Here is an 18,071-nt window from a genome sequence, read left to right as displayed (position 1 = left end):
CCTAGAAATAATCAATGAAGGCCTCATGGTATCCACCAAGTTGATGGTGACACATCAGACTCTTCCTTATTGTTGGCACATAAATAATGTCATGTGATAGCCTCGAGAAGGCATTCTTGGCTCCACTTTACATTTCTCAAATCATTCTCAACAAATTGTTTCTCAGTCTTCCTTTTTCAGGTTCTACCCTCTTCAACAGCCACACAGGTGAATAGATAGCTTCCATTAAATCAGAGATGGGGACTCTGTTCTTTTGGCCTTTCTAGGCCGACAGCCTTAAAAGGTGTTCATTCAGGCCCTACCAGTGCCGGTTTACCCTCTGAGGGTTTAACACCTTGGCTGCTAGAGATATTTTTCTCCTGTGCTGCATTCCCTGATTTCCCATTGTTCATGACGAGCTCAGCTGAGCTCGTCATGAGCATTGAAGGGGTTAAACTCATTTGTATCAAGGTTGCCAGCAAACACAACAGCAAAGACCTTCCCATCAGCAGCAGCAACGGCAGTCTAGAGGGCAATCCTCCTAACAGTCATCCCAAGAGTCTAATCCCACAACTGGTGCCAAGCCATGAATGTCTCCCCCACCCCCTCTTGCTTTTCTTGGGAGACCTCCACAGTGGCTCTATCAGTGCTGCAAGCCGTGGTGTACCCCTCTAACTTACATGCCCTGGGTACCAGGGTACCATTTACTAGGAACTTACAGGTAAGTTAGCCATTTCCAATTGGGTACAGCTAATTTGACATACACTTTTAGGGTCAGGGCACTGAGGTCTGATTAGTATACATCAGTGCACTCTCAGGGTAAAAAAAACAGCAGCATCATTCGAAAAACTTGGGGGGTTTGCCATTCAAAAAGAGGCATTTCCTTACAGAATGTTTTTCTCTTTTCAGCCCTCACCAGCTTTGAAGTGGTCATCCAATATGGGCTGGCGACACCGGAGGGGCTGGCCGTGGACTGGATTGCAGGGAACATTTACTGGGTGGAAAGTAACCTGGATCAGATTGAGGTGGCCAAGTTGGATGGTACGATGCGAACAACACTGCTGGCCGGTGACATCGAGCACCCCAGAGCCATTGCTCTAGATCCACGAGATGGGTTTGTACAGAATTCTTTAATTGCATCCTAGGCTTGGGAGGGTGAAGTCATCACCATGGTTCCCCATTGTTTGGTCGTAGGCAAAGCTGAGGCACAGTTATCGATCAGCAGTTTCGCAGGTTATGGCTAAGGCATGAATCATTGATATTTTATTCATGTAGATGGTCCTGTAGGAGATGTTATGGACTGTGTGCCTAGTAAGATTCCTCAATGTTTTCAGTGGAAGTTTACATATTTAAGACCGTTGATTATTTAGACACATACTCACATGCCCTCACAAAACCCTCTCCTCCCATACACCCAGATGTCTTCTTTACCATGTATACTGTGACTGTGAAATGTAAGAGAGTGCAAAACACATTGTTAAAAAATAATACTAAAGCAAAGAGGATTGTGCAGAACATTGCGAATCAGTTAAGGCAGTAAACATCTCAATGGATTAGTAATGTAGACTGGGTGTGGCTTGGCCTGGTCCGATGGTGATTGAAGCATGGATTGGATCCCAAAGTTGGGCCACATTGACTGATGTAAGGAGGGCTTGGTATGATCAGTCCAATCCCATGTGAGGGCTGGTAGATTAGGTCAAGATTAACAGGGAACTTCTTAGACTTTAAGACTCACTAGATTCCATAAGGGGCATGCTGTATTTACTCTGATTCATTACAGGGCTTGATTGGTCAGATTACAAAGTTGTGCTTGGTATTGTTGGCCAATTCCAATGGGCTGAATGCTTAGGCAATTGGGGAGATCTCATGTGAACTGTGTAAACGTTTCAGATTGAAGTAAATCGTTGTAGATGTTTTAACATCTAATGGAGGTAGGGAAGTTGTGCCCATTTCAAGTGGAGAGGGTTGTCACCAGACAACAGTTGACTGGCTTACCAGTAACTGCTTCCACTGGCCTTCCGAGTGCTAACTGCAGGACAGTGTGTGCCCAAAATAGGTTCCCTGGTGGTAGCAACATTTTCAGGATTTTATCTCACAAATGTCTTATCACAACTGAAATTTTAAATTAGCAGAAGCACTCGTCGGACCCAGGACAGCCCTTGGTTCAGTGCTGGAGAAAAGTTACTTTGACATCCCTTAAATTGGGCATCCAGGAGTAGCAGCAGAAAGGGAATTGAGTCGCGAGAGGTTGAGTCATGAGAAGCGGAGTCTGACGGTCAATGTACACATTTATTTTTTTAAATCTCCGGCAGTCAAAAATTGGCAACAATGACTTGATAGTAAATCTGTTCTGGTTTAATTAGTCATGGATATACTGCATTTTAAAAGTATCTTAGGGGGTAATGTATCTGCAGTAGCGATCTTTGGGTATCCAGAAATTCCCAGGATGTACAACCAGTAAGATAACTAGGGTGGTTAATGCTTTTGCTGGATAATTGTATGTGTAGTCTATTCACAGGTTTGACTCATCATAAAATAGCATAGATAGGTAGGGCGACTGCTGCAAAGCACAATGTGTCACATGCAGGTCAGAGTTGTATTTTATGTAGCCAGTTTAGTGGGTTACTGCTTTTGCTGCAGGAATCTTTGTATTACCTGTAGGTCACACATTATAATCCAACTATGTAGCTCATAGAGTTATGATCTGGCATCAAGGAGCTGAATGCAAACTCCAAGGCATAATTATAGAATCTTACTATTTTTCTCTCAATTGTTTTCTATTCTCATCTGAATGCTATGAAATGGTTAAAGATATAATCACTCATATAGACCGGTATATCTGACCTTGCAACGCATGCTAATCTCTTACATGCAGAGTTTCAAAAACTCATTAATCATCCTCCCAGTTATCGTTTATCCTAAGCAGTTGTGAAGTGTCTAGTTGAATGCCTTTCTTTCTTGAGTGACATTAGCATTAAGGTGTTGAAGCTCCAGGTAGTGTCCAGCTAGGATGAGACTTGACCTGGGTGCGGCTTGGTAGGATTGGTCTGGCCAAATTACTGTTCGAAGCATGGGTCGGATAGCACAAACGGTCTTCATAGACGTGTGTTGGACCCAACTGAAAAGTATGAGCCCTCCCTCACCTCCAGCAGGTTGTTTCTCAGGACACAAGTAGGCAGAACGCTGACGCAGTTGACTTTGCTTTAATGTTGGCAAATTGCACTGAGCCTGCTGGATCCAGGATCCAGGTTAGTTTCCTTCATTCCCAACACTCCCCTGGTTCCCAGCAACAACTTGGTCTTTGCATATTTCTCTTATAATCTCTTTAGAAGTGTTAGGGCTAAAGAAATGGATTAGATGGTTTAACATTCTGGACAATCAATCTGTGAATAGGTCACCACTTTAAGGCCTAGGGTGGAGCGGAAAGACAGTCTGTCTCTCCATAGCTGGAAGGTGATCGATGTGGGCTTGGACAAAGTCAGGGATAGTGCAGAGTGGCCCACATTGGTTCAGGATCACCAACACTCCTGCAATCCTGAAATGTCTCCTGTAGGACCCCAATCACGTTGTAAATCAGATGCCTTTAGGTTTAGTTCTTACCTTCTGGGCTCTTAGCCACACATAGCTCTTGAGCAGCTTACTTCCTGCAGATGATCTCCATGCAGACTTAGGGCTGCTGGAACTTGCCTTCCAGGTGAGGGACCTGCTACCCTTCCACACTTGTGGTACATCTTCCTCACCTAAGATGGCAGATCACTGCATTATAATTTCCTCCTTAGCAAGGGTTGTCCCCAACTATGATGGAAAGGCCAGCTGCAGTTTCCTGTTTACCACCTCTATGTGCTTGTGCAGCCGAGTAGGCATTAGGACAAGTCAGGGTTGTGCAATGCTTTAGAAAATCATAATCCCAGTCAACAAAAGATGAAACAGCCACTGTGACTACCAGTGTGGACTGTCAGAAAAAGGAGGCAGAGCAGCCTTGAAGTCGTTAGAGAAATGTGGATTCTCAGGAAGACAGCAGAGTTTTCTTTGGTGGGTGCCTCAGAGATTTGTAGGCGGTGATGGCAGATCATTTGGAGGAGGCCCAGGTGACATAGGGTGGGTTTGGCCTCATATAAGTCAGACAAACCGAACAGGGCAGCAGAATCTGATGCAGTGAACACCATGGAATGGAAGGTAGTAATTCATTGTTGTCAAGTCATTTCCGGGTAAGTTGCCTATGAAGTAGGGTGTGACTCATAATTAGGGTATCCTAAAACTTCTTGCCTGCCTTCTTTCTAGAATCCTTTTCTGGACAGACTGGGATGCCAGCTTGCCCCGTATTGAAGCGGCTTCCATGAGTGGTGAGGGACGTCGCACCATTCACAAGGAGACTGGGTCAGGCGGATGGCCAAATGGCCTAACTGTGGACTATCTAGAGCGGAGAATCCTCTGGATTGATGCGAGGTAAGGCTGCGGTCACACTAGAACCTTGGATGGGGGAAATACCCACAGCCTTTAACATAGCAAGGAGACAGGTAGACATACATATTGAACGCAGATTTAGAAGACTGAGGTCCCATAAAATGATCAGCCTTGATCAGTTTTATTATCAGTAAACCGTCAATGTGATGCGAATGGGCAGATGACTGGGAAACATAGAGAAGAACCTGGCCTGCAATATTCTGATCATCCGAATGTTAGAAGGTGACTTAAATTACATACTTCATCTTAATGACTTTTGAATGGCTTTGCATCTACATCCTTAAAGAGTAAAAGGCTTCTGTCTTTCTATGCCCTAAAATGTTAGGAAGTAACTGACATTTTTATTTTTATCTCCTTCATATCAGACGAGATGCCTGGCTCTGTGCATTTTCTTTAATATACTGAGAAGTGACTAGCTTTGCATGTATCTTAGTGAGTTAGCTCTTGACCTATTACTGCATTTCTAGATCTGTCCCTGATGGGTTTCCTGCCTGTTCTTGTTTATCCATGTGTGAAATCTGGCTTGGTTGGTAACCTTTTAGAGAAATTGGAAGGGGCAGCCTTGTCTGTTTTGTTCTTCTGTGCTGTGAAGGAGAAAAAAATACTGAAAATGTGTATAACCCTTTGTTGTCCCCTTCCCGCATCTGTTTCTAATTTTAGGTCTGATGCCATCTATTCAGCATTGTATGATGGCTCGGGGCACATTGAAGTACTCCGTGGACACGAATACCTGTCCCACCCTTTTGCTGTGACACTTTACGGCGGCGAGGTGTATTGGACTGACTGGAGGACCAACACACTGGCCAAAGCCAATAAATGGACCGGCCATAAAGTGACGGTAGTGCAGCGCACCAACACTCAACCCTTCGACCTACAAGTGTACCACCCATCCAGGCAGCCATCGGGTAAGGCGATTGCACTGAGGTCCTTTATCTGCACTCAGCCTGTGGCTATATGTGCGCGTATGCAAGTTCACTTAGTCTCATTTGAATTTGTTATCCTATTGTTTGTGCCCTGTGAATGTTCCCTCTTTGAGCGTTTCCTAACTCACAGTTGTCCTCTTTGTGCATGCGTCAGGGCTTGTGTATTTCACCTGTGTGATTAATGGCTCATTGGAGTATTATGTGGACCATACTTAAGGTTTTTGTGTGCATCATGCCCTTCCTGTGTTCTCAAAGTAGTTAAATTTGTCCTTTCTGTGTGTGATTAGGAGGGTTATCTGTCCATGCACTATGTGCTTTAGACACACATTTTCATCACTTTGTATGTATCAAGGGCAGGTGTCTGATCTGTCTGTTTCAAGTGCAAATCAGTCTTGTCTGTGTGTTTTTTCTCTTTCTGCTTTCTAGTTTGTCTTTGCCTTTCATCGGTCTGTTTAGGTAGAATAATTTCTCATTTAGGGTGCTTCACCAGACTTGAGCATTAAGTGTGTTTAGAAACGCCTAGTTCGTACAACTCGCACAGTTCCTGGAATCCTCTGCGCATTGGCTTTCTCGGTCTTCTATGCACCCACCTTATTAATTGTCTTCATTGTGTTTTGGTATAAATAGCTCCGAACCCTTGTGAAGGAAATGGCGGTCGAGGACCCTGCAGCCACCTTTGCCTCATCAACTACAACCAGAAGTACTCCTGTGCCTGCCCGCATCTTATGAAGCTTGCGCCGGATAAGAAAACTTGCCTGGGTGCGTACTACACCATCCTTTCGCCTCCCTGTTCATTGCATTGATGTTGATAATGCCTGAGTTATATGGTGATTTGGATTTCAGAAAGTCACAGTAAGGGCTGAAGCGTCCCCAGTGAAGATTCCAGAGTGGTAGCTTTGTAACCACTCTTAATATCCATAATAATTGAAGGTCTTCACATTTGTGCAGGATTTGCTAAATTTTTATTTTAACAAGATATTTTTATGTGAAGAAAAGTATATCTTAGCCAGGTCTGGTGGTTTAATGGACTATATGTCCACTGTGGGGTACTGTTTGACCTCATGGTCACAGGTTCAAATCCCTGCGTGTCCACTCAGCCTTTCATCCTTCTCAGGTCCGTAAAATGAGTACCATTGAATTGGGTAACAATAAACATCTGTTATTTAGCTCTAAGATGCCTATGGGTGAACGTGCACTTTACAAATAAACGTTATGTTATGATATGTAGAAGAGGTAACTTTAGCTGATCTATTTTTAGTTTTAAAAGATATACTCACTAAGCAAAATTAGTCAAGCATCAATCAATCAATCAATCAGGGGTTATTAAGCATGCTACAAAGGTCTCAAAGCGATGGGGGGGGGGTCTTGAGGGCCTTCCTGAAGGTCTTCAGGGAGGGGGCAAGTCTGATGTTTAATCAGCTTTACATTTGATCACTGTTATTAGATAATTTTTTTTAACCCCTCCTGTGCTCATGACGAGCTGAGCTCGTCATAACTGCTCCAACGCACACACTTGGGCTAATTCCCCCGCTGTGCTGAGCGTTCCAAAGAAGCGGGTGTGGCAGCGACGATGTCAGCTCGTCATGAGCACACGGCCACCGTGGCTCATGACGAGACCGGGGCACTGTGCGCGCCCCGCCCACCAGCACGGCGGGGCAATTACCCCTGCGGCCAAGGGGTTAAATAAAAGCTGAGGCAAAACAGAACCTTCCTATAGGCTTTCTACAAACACACTATATCTCTCCTTCTCAGTGTCTTTCCCTCTATCACGGTATCTCACTCTTTCTCTCTATTTATCTCTTTCTCTCTCTTGCCCCCTCTCTCTCATCCAATCTTGAAGATAAGCTGACAGCCTTACCGTCAGAAAGGAGCTTGGTATTATTAATAATTATCAGTTAAGGTTTTTGACAAACGTCGCTCATTAGACAATCTGAATGGTTAACTAGTTTCACTTTAGCTGTCGAATGGACCTGTAATCCATGGGACAGTTACTGCTTCAATAAACATAAGCGCTACTGTTTAAAAACCATTCATCAGGTGGGCGGGCATTTTGTGTTTTATGTTACAGGGTAGAAAATGTCCAGTTAACAAATGTTTGAAGCATTTCCAATCAGCAAAGTCATGGTCTGGGGTGCATAGATGCATTCTTTACATGATGATTTCTTGATTAATAGGGTTGAAGTGTTGGACGTTGGACACATTCATCCTCCAATAATAAACAGCTAAATCCTTTTCTCTCTCTCTATTAATTTACCTGCCAATATTACAAGTATTTGGGAAGTTTCTAACACCAGTGTTAAGTGCTAAATAAAACTTGGACCTTTATGTTCATTTACCATTATTGTGACTCTGCACGTGTACCTTATAGGTTTGAGCCCAGGACAACTGTCCGGATCTGCTGTTGAAGCCCCTGAGTCCTCCATTTGTTGTAATCCTGTATGAATTACTTTTAGGCTTAAGCCCGTTGAAAGTGCCTGATCTCCACCCAGTATTTAACTGCCAGTGGCTGGTAAACACTACTGTTTTGTAGTTACATTTTGTCTAGTTACATTGGTACCTAATTCAATATATTTTGATTCACATTAGGAGCTTTTACAGCAAGATAAAAATACTAATAGAGATTTAGTATCACTCTATTCACTTTTAATATTGCCCTCTAGATTTTAAGAACTTCCTGCTGTACGCCAGGCAGATGGAGATACGCGGGGTGGACATCCACAATCCCTATTACAACTACATCATCTCCTTCACTGTCCCAGACATCGACAATGTCACAGTGGTGGACTTTGATGCACAGGAGCAAAGGATCTACTGGTCGGATGTCCGCACACAAGCCATCAAGAGAGCGTTCATCAATGGCACCATGGTGGAAAGTGTGGTGTCGGCAGGTACGGGTTACTCTTTTCTCCATTAAGCCTCTCCTTGCTCCCTGTAACCTTTTTTCTTTTGTGTTATTCATTGTAGCTCTCATGAAGAATAGAACGTTTCATGGATCCATATACTTTCTTGCTTCTTGTGGCTCAGTCAACTGTGGCCTGCCACATTATGCTGGTTATGTGTAGGCCCAAACATTGCTTCTTTTATTTGTGACCATTCTTTTTTTTTTTTTACTGATGGATATTTGTACTTGCGGATTCCTTACTATTTGAATGTCCCAGGCATCAGACTGAATCCAGAAACTTTTCAATAGCTTTCCACTCCAGTAGGGACCATTGCTCCACTTAGGTGCCGAAACGACCGACCTGTGATTCATAAAGCGCTCACACCAGCACCCTAATGTCAGTTCCCTTTTTTCAGTGTGATTGATTAGAATTAAAAGCCTAATGCTCTTCTCAAGGATTTTTCTCCAAAAACGTTTTAATGTTCAAAACTTAAGTTAATATTGCGGCGCATTATATTTATTTATTTGACAGGTTTTATATAGCGCTGGTTAGACCCGGGGTATCAGAGCTCTTTACATGAGCAAAAACAGTTCAGGAAAAAAAAACAGTAGTTCAATAGCATAAAACACACAGACAAGACTAAAAAACAATTAATTAACAAATTGGCAAAAAGCTATTTACATGAATAGAGGTTATTGAGAAAGCTATTTTACACGGTAATAAGAATGCAGGTACAGCTCAGAAATAAAGTAAAAGAGGGTAAAGAATAGTTAGAATAATGTAGATGGGTGAGAACAAATTAAGGGAAAGAAGATAGTATCGATGGAGAGAGATTCTATCAGGATCTGGGGGGTAGGGAAGCAGATGGGGGAGGGGAAAGAAGGGGGTGGCAGCATGTAGGGTCAAAGGCGAGGTTATGGACCCCAATATTTGTTGAGAAGGTGATATTTTAGGTCTTTTTTTAAAGCTGAGGTAGGAGGGGTTACAGCGCAGGTCCCTAGGGCGAGCATTCCAGATGTTCAGGACATTCCCGGAGAAGGAGCGAGATTTGGTGTTTTTCTTTTTTAGCAGGGGGGGGGGACAAGGAGGAGTGCATTAGTGCTTCTCATCGGTCGAGAGCATCCCGCTTTTTTGTTCGTAAGGTACAACGGGTTTGTTGGTTTAAGAGCTATGTGCGTAATGCATCCTGTCTTGTAGGAGGATCGCCCTTCAACGGGTAGGCAATTAAGGGCTGGGGAGATGTGGTCAAAACGTTTACAGTCAGTGAGGAGCCTGGCTACAAGTTGAGCACAGATCTAAGGGGGGCCTAGGTGTATTTTGGGGGTTCCGGACAGGATAGCATTACCATGGTCAATTTTCGAGAGGACTAGTGATTGGACAACCCATTTGAAGTTGTCAGATGGAATGAAGGGTTTGATTTATTTGAGGTGTCGGAGAGTGAAGAGAGCTCCTTTAGCCAAGTTTTTTATCTGGTAGTTAAGAGTTAGGTTTCTGTCAATAGTGAAACCAAGTCATTTCACAGAGTTGGATAAGGAGAGCAAACAATTGAGGGCATTATGGTCCGAGATTCAGCCATGGATGGGGAACCGGTTGTTTTTTGGAGAGAATAGAAGGATTTCAGTTTTTTTAGGGATTAATTTGAGAAGAGCCAGGATTGGATCTCACTCTGTATTGTTTAGATTCGTACATCAGAGTGGGATCTAATCTTATAGTAAAGTTGAGTGTCATCAGCATAGAGGGGATAGTTGATTCCAGCTTGTTTCAGAATGAGGGTAAGGGGTTCCATAAAGAGGTTAAAGACAGAGGGGAGAGAATAGAACCCTGAGGGACACCTAGGGAGACAGGTGTAGGGTTTGAGAGGCAGTGATTGATTTTGATTTGTTGTGTTCTGTGTGGAGATAAGAGGCGAACCATTTGAGGACCAGACTATTAAGGCCAAAGCGAGCATTAAGCGAGTTAAGTAAGGAGGAATGGTTAACTGTATCAAAGGCAGCAGAGAGATCGAGGAGAATAAGTACGCAGGTATCACCATTGTCAAGGGAACAATGGATGTCATCCACTATGTTTAGCATGGCGGTTTCTGTGTTGCAGCCTTTTCTGAAGCCGGATTGCAAGAAATCGAGGAGGTTGAAATCGCTAATGTGTTTATCCAATTGGAGCAGAGCACATTTTTCAAGGGCTTTAGAAAGAAGTGGGAGGTTGGAGATAGGGCGGAGATTGTTGGGGTCGGTGGTAACGTTTTTAAGACTGGGAGGGATTTGTCATAGTTGGAAGGAGTCGGGCACACATCCTGTGGCAAGGGAGGTGTTAATGATAGTAGTCCAGTAAGGGGCAATGATGTGGTTTAGGTCTTGGACAAGGTTTGAAGGGAGAAGGTCTTTGTTGTGTGAGGTCTGCTTTAGTTTGGCAATGATGTTAAAGACTTTGTGCTCAGTCACAGGGAGGAAATTATGCCAGGAGGCATTGTTTTTCAGCTGTAAGTTGGAAAGGTTGACTTCAGAAGAAGTTGTAATGGGTCGGTGAGTGGGAGGATTAGGCGGTAGGGGAGGAGTCAACAAGGGAGGTAAGTCTATGGCAACGTCCACGGCAAATTGAGGGCTGGGCGGGACCAAAGTTAGATGGAAGGATTGATCTATTTTGGCGATTTTATCCGAGAAGAAGTTAGCAATTTCCTCACATCTCTGTTGAGGCAGTCAGCTCAGGGGGGCAGTAGATGTTTAGTTTTCTAACAATGTTAAACAGTTCTCTGGACCCATTTTTGGCCCAATCGAGTTGTGCCCGAAAGAAGATTGCCTTTTCATTGAAAATGTGTTTCTTGTAAGTTGATCTCATGGATCTGAGGAGGGTGAATGAGAGAGAGAGGGGTGTTGTCTCAATGTTTTTTCAGTTAGTCTGAGTGAGCGTCTTTCGTTATTGAGATCTGAATTGAACCAAGATTTGGATGGAATTGATCTTTTTTTTTTTAGTTCAGTGAGCTCATTGGCATTTTGGGAGAGGGGTGAGAAGTTGTGCTTAGAGTGTGGACTCAAGTTGACCAGGGGGGGATTTGTTTAAGATTTCTGGTCCATTTCATGGGTTTGAAGATTTTTGTAGGGGGAAGTAGGGCACTGGTTGCAATCTTAAATAGAATGAGGTGGTGATCAGACCATTCGATGTGGATGATGCTGGAAAGGGAGTTCAGGTCATTGTTCGAAATGATGGCGTCGAGAGTGACCCCTTTGGTGTGGGTTGGTTTTTGACATAGTTGCTTACGGTTGTTTATCTCTAGAAGGATTATGAGGCGCATGACTGTGAGATCCTCCTCATTATTCCAGTGGATGTTATAATCTCCTAAGAAGAGATTATTCAATTCAGAAGGTGAGGATTGTGTAAGAAGGTCGGACAATTCCTCAGCGAAGAGAATAGGTTCACCCGGAGGGTGGTAGATGTTATGTAGTTGAATCGGGGAAGAGCCCTGCACAGTGAGTTCGGCACCAAGGTATTCAAAGGTTAAGTGGTCTGTGTTCTTTAAAAGGGTGAATTGAATTTTATTTTGATCGAATACAGTTAGTCCACCCCCTTTTCTGTCGGGTCTATCTTTCCTAATCTAAGTCCAGAATAGCCATCGAGTGGTCATTGAGCCAGGTTTCCGTAAGGAAGGCAATATCAGTAGCTTCACTAAGGATGGTTTCTGATATTTCCGTTGCAGGTCGGACAGCCCATCAGCAGTTCGCAAGCATGCATAGTATAGGGAATGTCACCGCCCACATTTTCAGGCTTCAAACCCTGTAGGGACAAATGTCCATCACAGACCCACACACCATTTGCCTCTGGTGCCCGGGGTTGGATCACGACACCAAGTTTTGCGAATTTTGCCGAAGAATGCACCCCAGGGCAATAAAGTTGTGGTGTGCCAAGATAAGAATGGGCATTGAGCCAAGAGGAAGCGAAGGCAAGGTCTCTAGAGTCACCATCAAAGTAATCTCGAGAAAACACAAGAATTAGCAACTCCAAGGCTTTGAGCTGTACCGCTGTATGTGGTTGCCAAGATACTACGACCCCCCCCCCCTTTCCCCCCTCCTCTTTTCCCAGGAGTTTTCGTTGGTGCCGCCAAAGTTTGACCTTCCCCAAGAGGACCAGATGCCTACGGCTTCCTTGGACCTGGAGGCAATCCTAGATGTGCTACCACCTTCCCATCACGGTCGCCCACTCCCTACCTCAATCCGCAGTATCCCACATTTACTGCCCCTGGAACAGAACCTTCCTTATTTTTTAATGCAATGTTTGATGTCTATTGCAGGGCTATGGTCCCCATAAATCCTATGGTCTATGCCTAAGGTGCAATGCTGAAGGCCAATACCTCTGCTCATTTCGCCCAGTTCTTCCCGCTTCCTTCAATGATTTTAGCTCTGACCCCACTCACATCAATGATTTCATATTTAGATGACTAATATAATTGCTCAGGGTTGGGATGTTTTTGGGATATTTTACTTTAGCTGTTGTTTTTCTTTGTTGTTCAGACTTACCCAATGCTCATGGCCTGGCAGTGGACTGGGTGTCTCGAAACCTTTTCTGGACGAGTTACGATGCCAACAAGAAACAGATCAACGTAGCCCAACTGGATGGCTCCTTCAAAAATGCAGTGATCCAGGGTCTGGATAAGCCCCATTGTCTGGTGGTGAATCCACTGAAGGGGTGAGTGGTAACATAAGAAACATCACACATGTGGCAGTTTTATGTTTCCAGAGTAGCTTAAGCATGCTATGTTCTTGATACTTTGTCCCAGAGGGTAAGAGTTCAAGGCATGTGGGCTGCTGAATTCATATCTGTGCATAGATCGCCGCCTAGTGTTGGGTCCGGATGATTGCACATTGTTGTCCTGGAAGAGTCTTCGAAGTATCACGAGATAGGTGGCTCCTCCCCTGGACTACAGTGCGCATGGGCATCGCCTCCATCCCCAGATTGTTTTTTTCCGCCATTGGGTTCGGATGTGTTTCGGTTCCCTCTGTCGGAATCGATAGTTGTTAAACTTTTCTACTCGAGACCAAAAGGTCTTTAGGCTGAGCGTCGGTATCGTTTCGTTCGGGTTTCTTGTCTGTCTCTCAGCTCCGAACTCTTGCTACCCATCCGCGTGCTCTCGGCGCGGACGGGCCTACTCTACGCTCCGGCTATGGAACGAACTCCGTTCAAGAGGTGCCCGGTGTGTACCTCCAAGTATTCACACCTCGACGTGCACCCTGTGTGCAACAAATGTTTGTCACCGGACCATGACGAAGACAGATGTATGGCATGTTCGAAGTTCCGGTGCAAGAAAACTCTCAAGATTCGTCGGGCCGCTAGACTCCAGGCCCAGTTATCGGCTACCCCGGCGCCCCCACCAGACAACATCTTCGAAGAATTTGTTGAAGACGACGACGCCATACAAGTTTCGGACTCTAGTCCCGCGTCCGAGGGGGATGCCTACGACGCGGGTGATGAGGACTTTGACGAAGCCGGCGACGAGGTAGGGGACGACGATAGGGCCATTGCCACCGTGGGGGATAGCTCGGAGGAAGAGCATCCCCAAACAGACTCAGGGGTCAACCCCCTTCATGCGGCCCAGGTCGAGGGATCGCCTTCGGGCCTTACCCAAGACCTCGTTACTAGTCCAACAGCCCGCCTCCGGGCCCGGTCACGGACATTTCTGAGGCGCCACTCCCGTTACCGAAAACGAAAGTGAAGCCATCGGGATCCACTCCCCCGGTTTCGAAACCGAAAGTGAAAGTTGCGCTGGTGCAGAAGGCTCTGGAGGCGTCAACTTCCAAACAATTCAAAATGGCCGACTTGAAGAGCCACGCCAAAATGGCCGACCCGAAGCCCTCGGGGTCGACGCCGAAGGCGAAGTCGACCGACGCGGCCGCGTCGGCGCCGAAGATGGTCGTGGTCGATGACCCGAAGACGGCTCCGAAGAAGCATCAGGGCGACGCCGCGGCCCAGGCTCAGCCGGCGACGGCCCTCGGGGACAAAGGACGTGAGGTGTTGGCTCCGAAGAAGGTGCCTTTCGTCGATCCGACTCCCGACTCAGGAAGATCGCTCGAGCCAGTCAAGCCCTCTCCAGCCTTAACCAAAAAGGTCGCAGAATCCCTGCAGCGGATTCGGAAGGACGCTATGGTTCCAGAACCAGGAAACGTGGCGCCGAAGCACACGCCTAAGCCTGCGAAGGCGCAAACGCCTATCCGCTTTACCCTGCCGCCAAAGTAGACGCCGAAGGCTTTCGCTCCGAAGCATGGGGCAGGCGGGCCCTCGAAGGAGGTATCAACGCCCAAAGCGGCATTAGTGGTGTCGAAGCCTCGGCTCCAGCCACTTGCAGAAGAAGAGCGTCGGGAGGTCATCATCGACGCCAATACTGGGAAACTGTCTCTCCTCAAAAGGAAAATCACCACGGAGCCGGTGTTAGAACATTTTCGGATTCCTCTCAAGAATAAGAGGGACTCTGCGGGGACTTCGGCCCCGATAGAGCCTATGTCTCCACGAGCCTTAGAACACTCGCCAACGCGTTCCAATGCAGGGGATGCTGACGAGGAGGACGTCGAGTACAACTATCCGGCGTACTCGGATCCGGAGGAGGAGCATGAACCTTGGTCTGCCGGAGGCGACCCAGAGGACCCGCAGTCGGGCCACGAACCGCAGCTTTTTGCGGCCAAGACTTCACCGACGGAGGACTGGGCAGCCTTCAACGCTTTGATTGAGAGAGCTGCAGCTAACCATGATGTCGAGCTGCACTCAGACCCTGTGGATATGGACTTTTTATTTGACACTTTCTCAGTGGCTGAAAAGTCAGTCAAAACACTGCCAATGCTTAAGGGAGTGCTGAAGCACGCAACGGAGGTCTTCAAAGAGCCCACCCGGGCGCGTGTCATTAACCCTCGCATTGATAAGAAATATAAGGCAGCGCCCTCGGATCCAACATACATCAAGGGACACTTGCCACTGGACTCGTTGGTTGTATCCAACGCTCGGAAGAGGGCGAACTCGCAGACCACTGGTGACGCTCCTCCCCCAGACAAAGAGTCTAAAATATTTGAGGCCTCAGGGAAACGGATTGCTGCACAGGCAGCTAACATTTGGCGAATCTCAAACACACAGGCCCTACTTGCACGCTACGATAGGGCTCATTATGACACCTTAGAATCACTACTGCAACACTTGCCTGACCAGTACAAGGAGGCAGGTGAAATGTTAATTCAGGAGGGAAAGCTCATCACAAACGCTTCCATCAAATGTGCGCTGGACGTGGCTGATACGGCCTCCAGGGCCATCAACACTAGCGTCTTGCTTAGAAGGCATGCTTGGCTTAGGATATCAGGGTTCAAACCGGATATACAAACGACAATCCTGAACCAAACAGTTAATCCTAACCACCTGTTCGGCCCAGAGGTGGATGCGACACTGGAAAAAATGAAAAAAGATACAGACACTGCCAAGTCTATGGGGGCCCTCCAGTCTCAGCAGTTTCGGAGTGGTTCCTTTCGCCGCTCCAATTCCAGAGGCACCTCAAGGGGTCAGGCATCGCAGTCCACACAGTATTATAAAAGTAACACCCAAACCTCATACACCAACAAAGGTAGAGGTGGCTACAGAGGCAACAACGTCAAGGGCAGGGGACGTGGAAACAACAGCTCCAGGTCCACCACCGCCAACAAGCAGTGACGTCTTGTCACTGCCCCCCGACCATACAACACCGGTCGGGGGGAGACTCCAGCAGTTCCTGCCCGCGTGGAAATCCATCACCACGGACAGGTGGGTCAAGTCTCTTATCCAGTACGGTTACTGTCTGGAACTTACTTCCACTCCACCAAACATACCCCCAAGGAGCCGTCCTATGTCCGGCGAGCACTTGCACTTGTTGCAGCAGGAAGTTCAAGTCATGCTGCAAAAAGGGGCAATAGAGCTCGTTCCATTGCAAGAAAGGGGAAAAGGGGTTTACTCCCTGTATTTTCTAATCCCCAAAAAGGACGGATCCCTCAGGCCCATCCTGGACCTCAGGCCCCTCAACTGGTACATTCTCTCGGAGCACTTCCATATGCTCACATTACAGCAAGTACTCTCTCTGCTTCAACAGGGGGACTTCCTGGCTACGCTGGATCTGAAAGATGCATATTTTCATATCCCCCTGCATCCTTCCCACAGGAAGTATCTCAGATTTACGATTCAAGACCAGCATTACCAGTTCAGGGTTCTGCCGTTCGGGGTCACCACGGCACCAAGGGTATTTACAAAGTGCCTGGCGACTGTGGCGGCGCATCTCCGACGCCAAAACGTCCACGTCTACCCTTACCTGGACGACTGGCTCATTCAAGCAAGAACAGAACAGCAGTGCGTCGACCACGTGTCCCGCACCATTCATCTCCTGCACGATCTGGGATTCTCTCTGAACTACCCGAAATCCCATCTCCAGCCCGCCCATGTGCGACAGTATCTGGGCGCGACAATAAACACTCTGGCAGCCACTGCGCAGCCAAATTCAGTGAGAATCGCCAGTATCCAGACGCTGATCCAACGATTCAGACCCCAACACTCGCTTCCAGCGAAGGTGTTCATGCAGTTGATAGGCATGATGGCCTCCTGCATCTCCATTGTCCCGCACGCGAGACTACATATGCGTCCGCTTCAGGAGTGCCTAGCACGTCAGTGGACTCAGGCTCATGGGCAACTGACAGACCTAGTGTTGGTGAGCGGTCGGGCATACAACTCTCTGCATTGGTGGAATCCACAAAACCTTTGCAAGGGCCGACCATTCCAAGAGCCTGTGCCACAGATTATCCTGACGACAGACGCTTCTCTCCAGGGATGGGGAGCGCATGTACTCCACTACACAGTGCAGGGACTATGGACACTACAGCAAAGGAAGATGCACATCAATGCGTTGGAACTGATGGCAATCTTCATGGCCTTAAAAGCGTTCAAAGTACATCTGTGCAACAAAGTCGTGTTGATCCGGACGGACAACATGACGGGCATGTACTACATTCAGAAGCAGGGAGGCACACACTCTCCGCAGCTGTCTCATCTGGCTCAGAGCATGTGGAAGTGGGCCATTCAGAGGAACATCTTCCTCATGGCAGAGCATCTCCCGGGCAAGGACAACCAGATGGCGGACCTGCTCAGCAGGCACAGCCATCAGATGCACGAGTGGGAGATACATCCATCAGTACTCCAACCGTACTTCCAAAGGTGGGGTCATCCCGAGATAGACCTGTTCGCCACAAAGGAGAACGCAAAATGCCAAAGCTTCGCCGCCAGGTTCCCACACCCGCAATCACAGGGCAATGCGATGTGGATGAACTGGTCAGGCAGATTTGCGTACGCTTTTCCCTCAGCACCTCTGATACTGCTGGTGGCACGCAAGCTCAGGCAGCACTCGATGACTCTCATCCTGGTTGCTCCAACGTGGGCTCGCCAACCGTGGTACACCACGTTTCTGGAACTCTCCGTGGTACCGCATCAAAGGCTTCATCTCACTCCCAGCCTTCTGACGCAGAGCCATGGCGACATTCAGCACCCAGATCCGCAACAGCTCAACCTGGCGATCTGGCTCCTGAAGTCCTAGAGTTTGGCTACCTCAATCTTCCTCCCGATTGCATGAACATCATTCGGGAGGCAAGGAAGCCCACTACTAGAGCTTGTTATGCGGCTAAATGGAAGAGGTTTGTCATTTACTGTGTTAACCACGATATTGACCCGCTAGATGCTTCCATTCAAAACATCATTTGTTACCTGTTCCACCTGTATCAATGCAATTTGGCGTACTCTTCCATCCGCATTCACCTGTCTGCTATGGCAGCATACCTCCAGAATAGGCAAC

At 46.9% G+C, this 18,071-nt stretch overlaps 1 protein-coding gene across 2 annotated transcripts in view; it reads left to right on the top strand.

Annotated features, from left to right (window-relative positions):
• LRP1 (LDL receptor related protein 1) overlaps positions 1–18,071 on the top strand; it is a 1,437,817-nt gene that overhangs the window by 478,641 nt on the left and 941,105 nt on the right. For both annotated transcript variants that reach the window (XM_086966724.1, XM_086966716.1), the window contains exons 25-30: positions 889–1,093; positions 4,261–4,425; positions 5,104–5,348; positions 5,994–6,125; positions 8,027–8,254; positions 12,748–12,922. In XM_086966724.1, coding sequence (XP_086822850.1) covers positions 889–1,093; positions 4,261–4,425; positions 5,104–5,348; positions 5,994–6,125; positions 8,027–8,254; positions 12,748–12,922 — 1,150 coding nt within the window. The remainder of the gene's footprint in view (positions 1–888; positions 1,094–4,260; positions 4,426–5,103; positions 5,349–5,993; positions 6,126–8,026; positions 8,255–12,747; positions 12,923–18,071) is intronic.

Source organism: Lissotriton vulgaris, chromosome 1_1, assembly GCF_964263255.1.
Source record: "Lissotriton vulgaris chromosome 1_1, aLisVul1.2, whole genome shotgun sequence".
Classification (NCBI taxonomy): domain Eukaryota; kingdom Metazoa; phylum Chordata; class Amphibia; order Caudata; family Salamandridae; genus Lissotriton; species Lissotriton vulgaris.
This window is presented reverse-complemented; position numbering and strand designations above follow the sequence as displayed.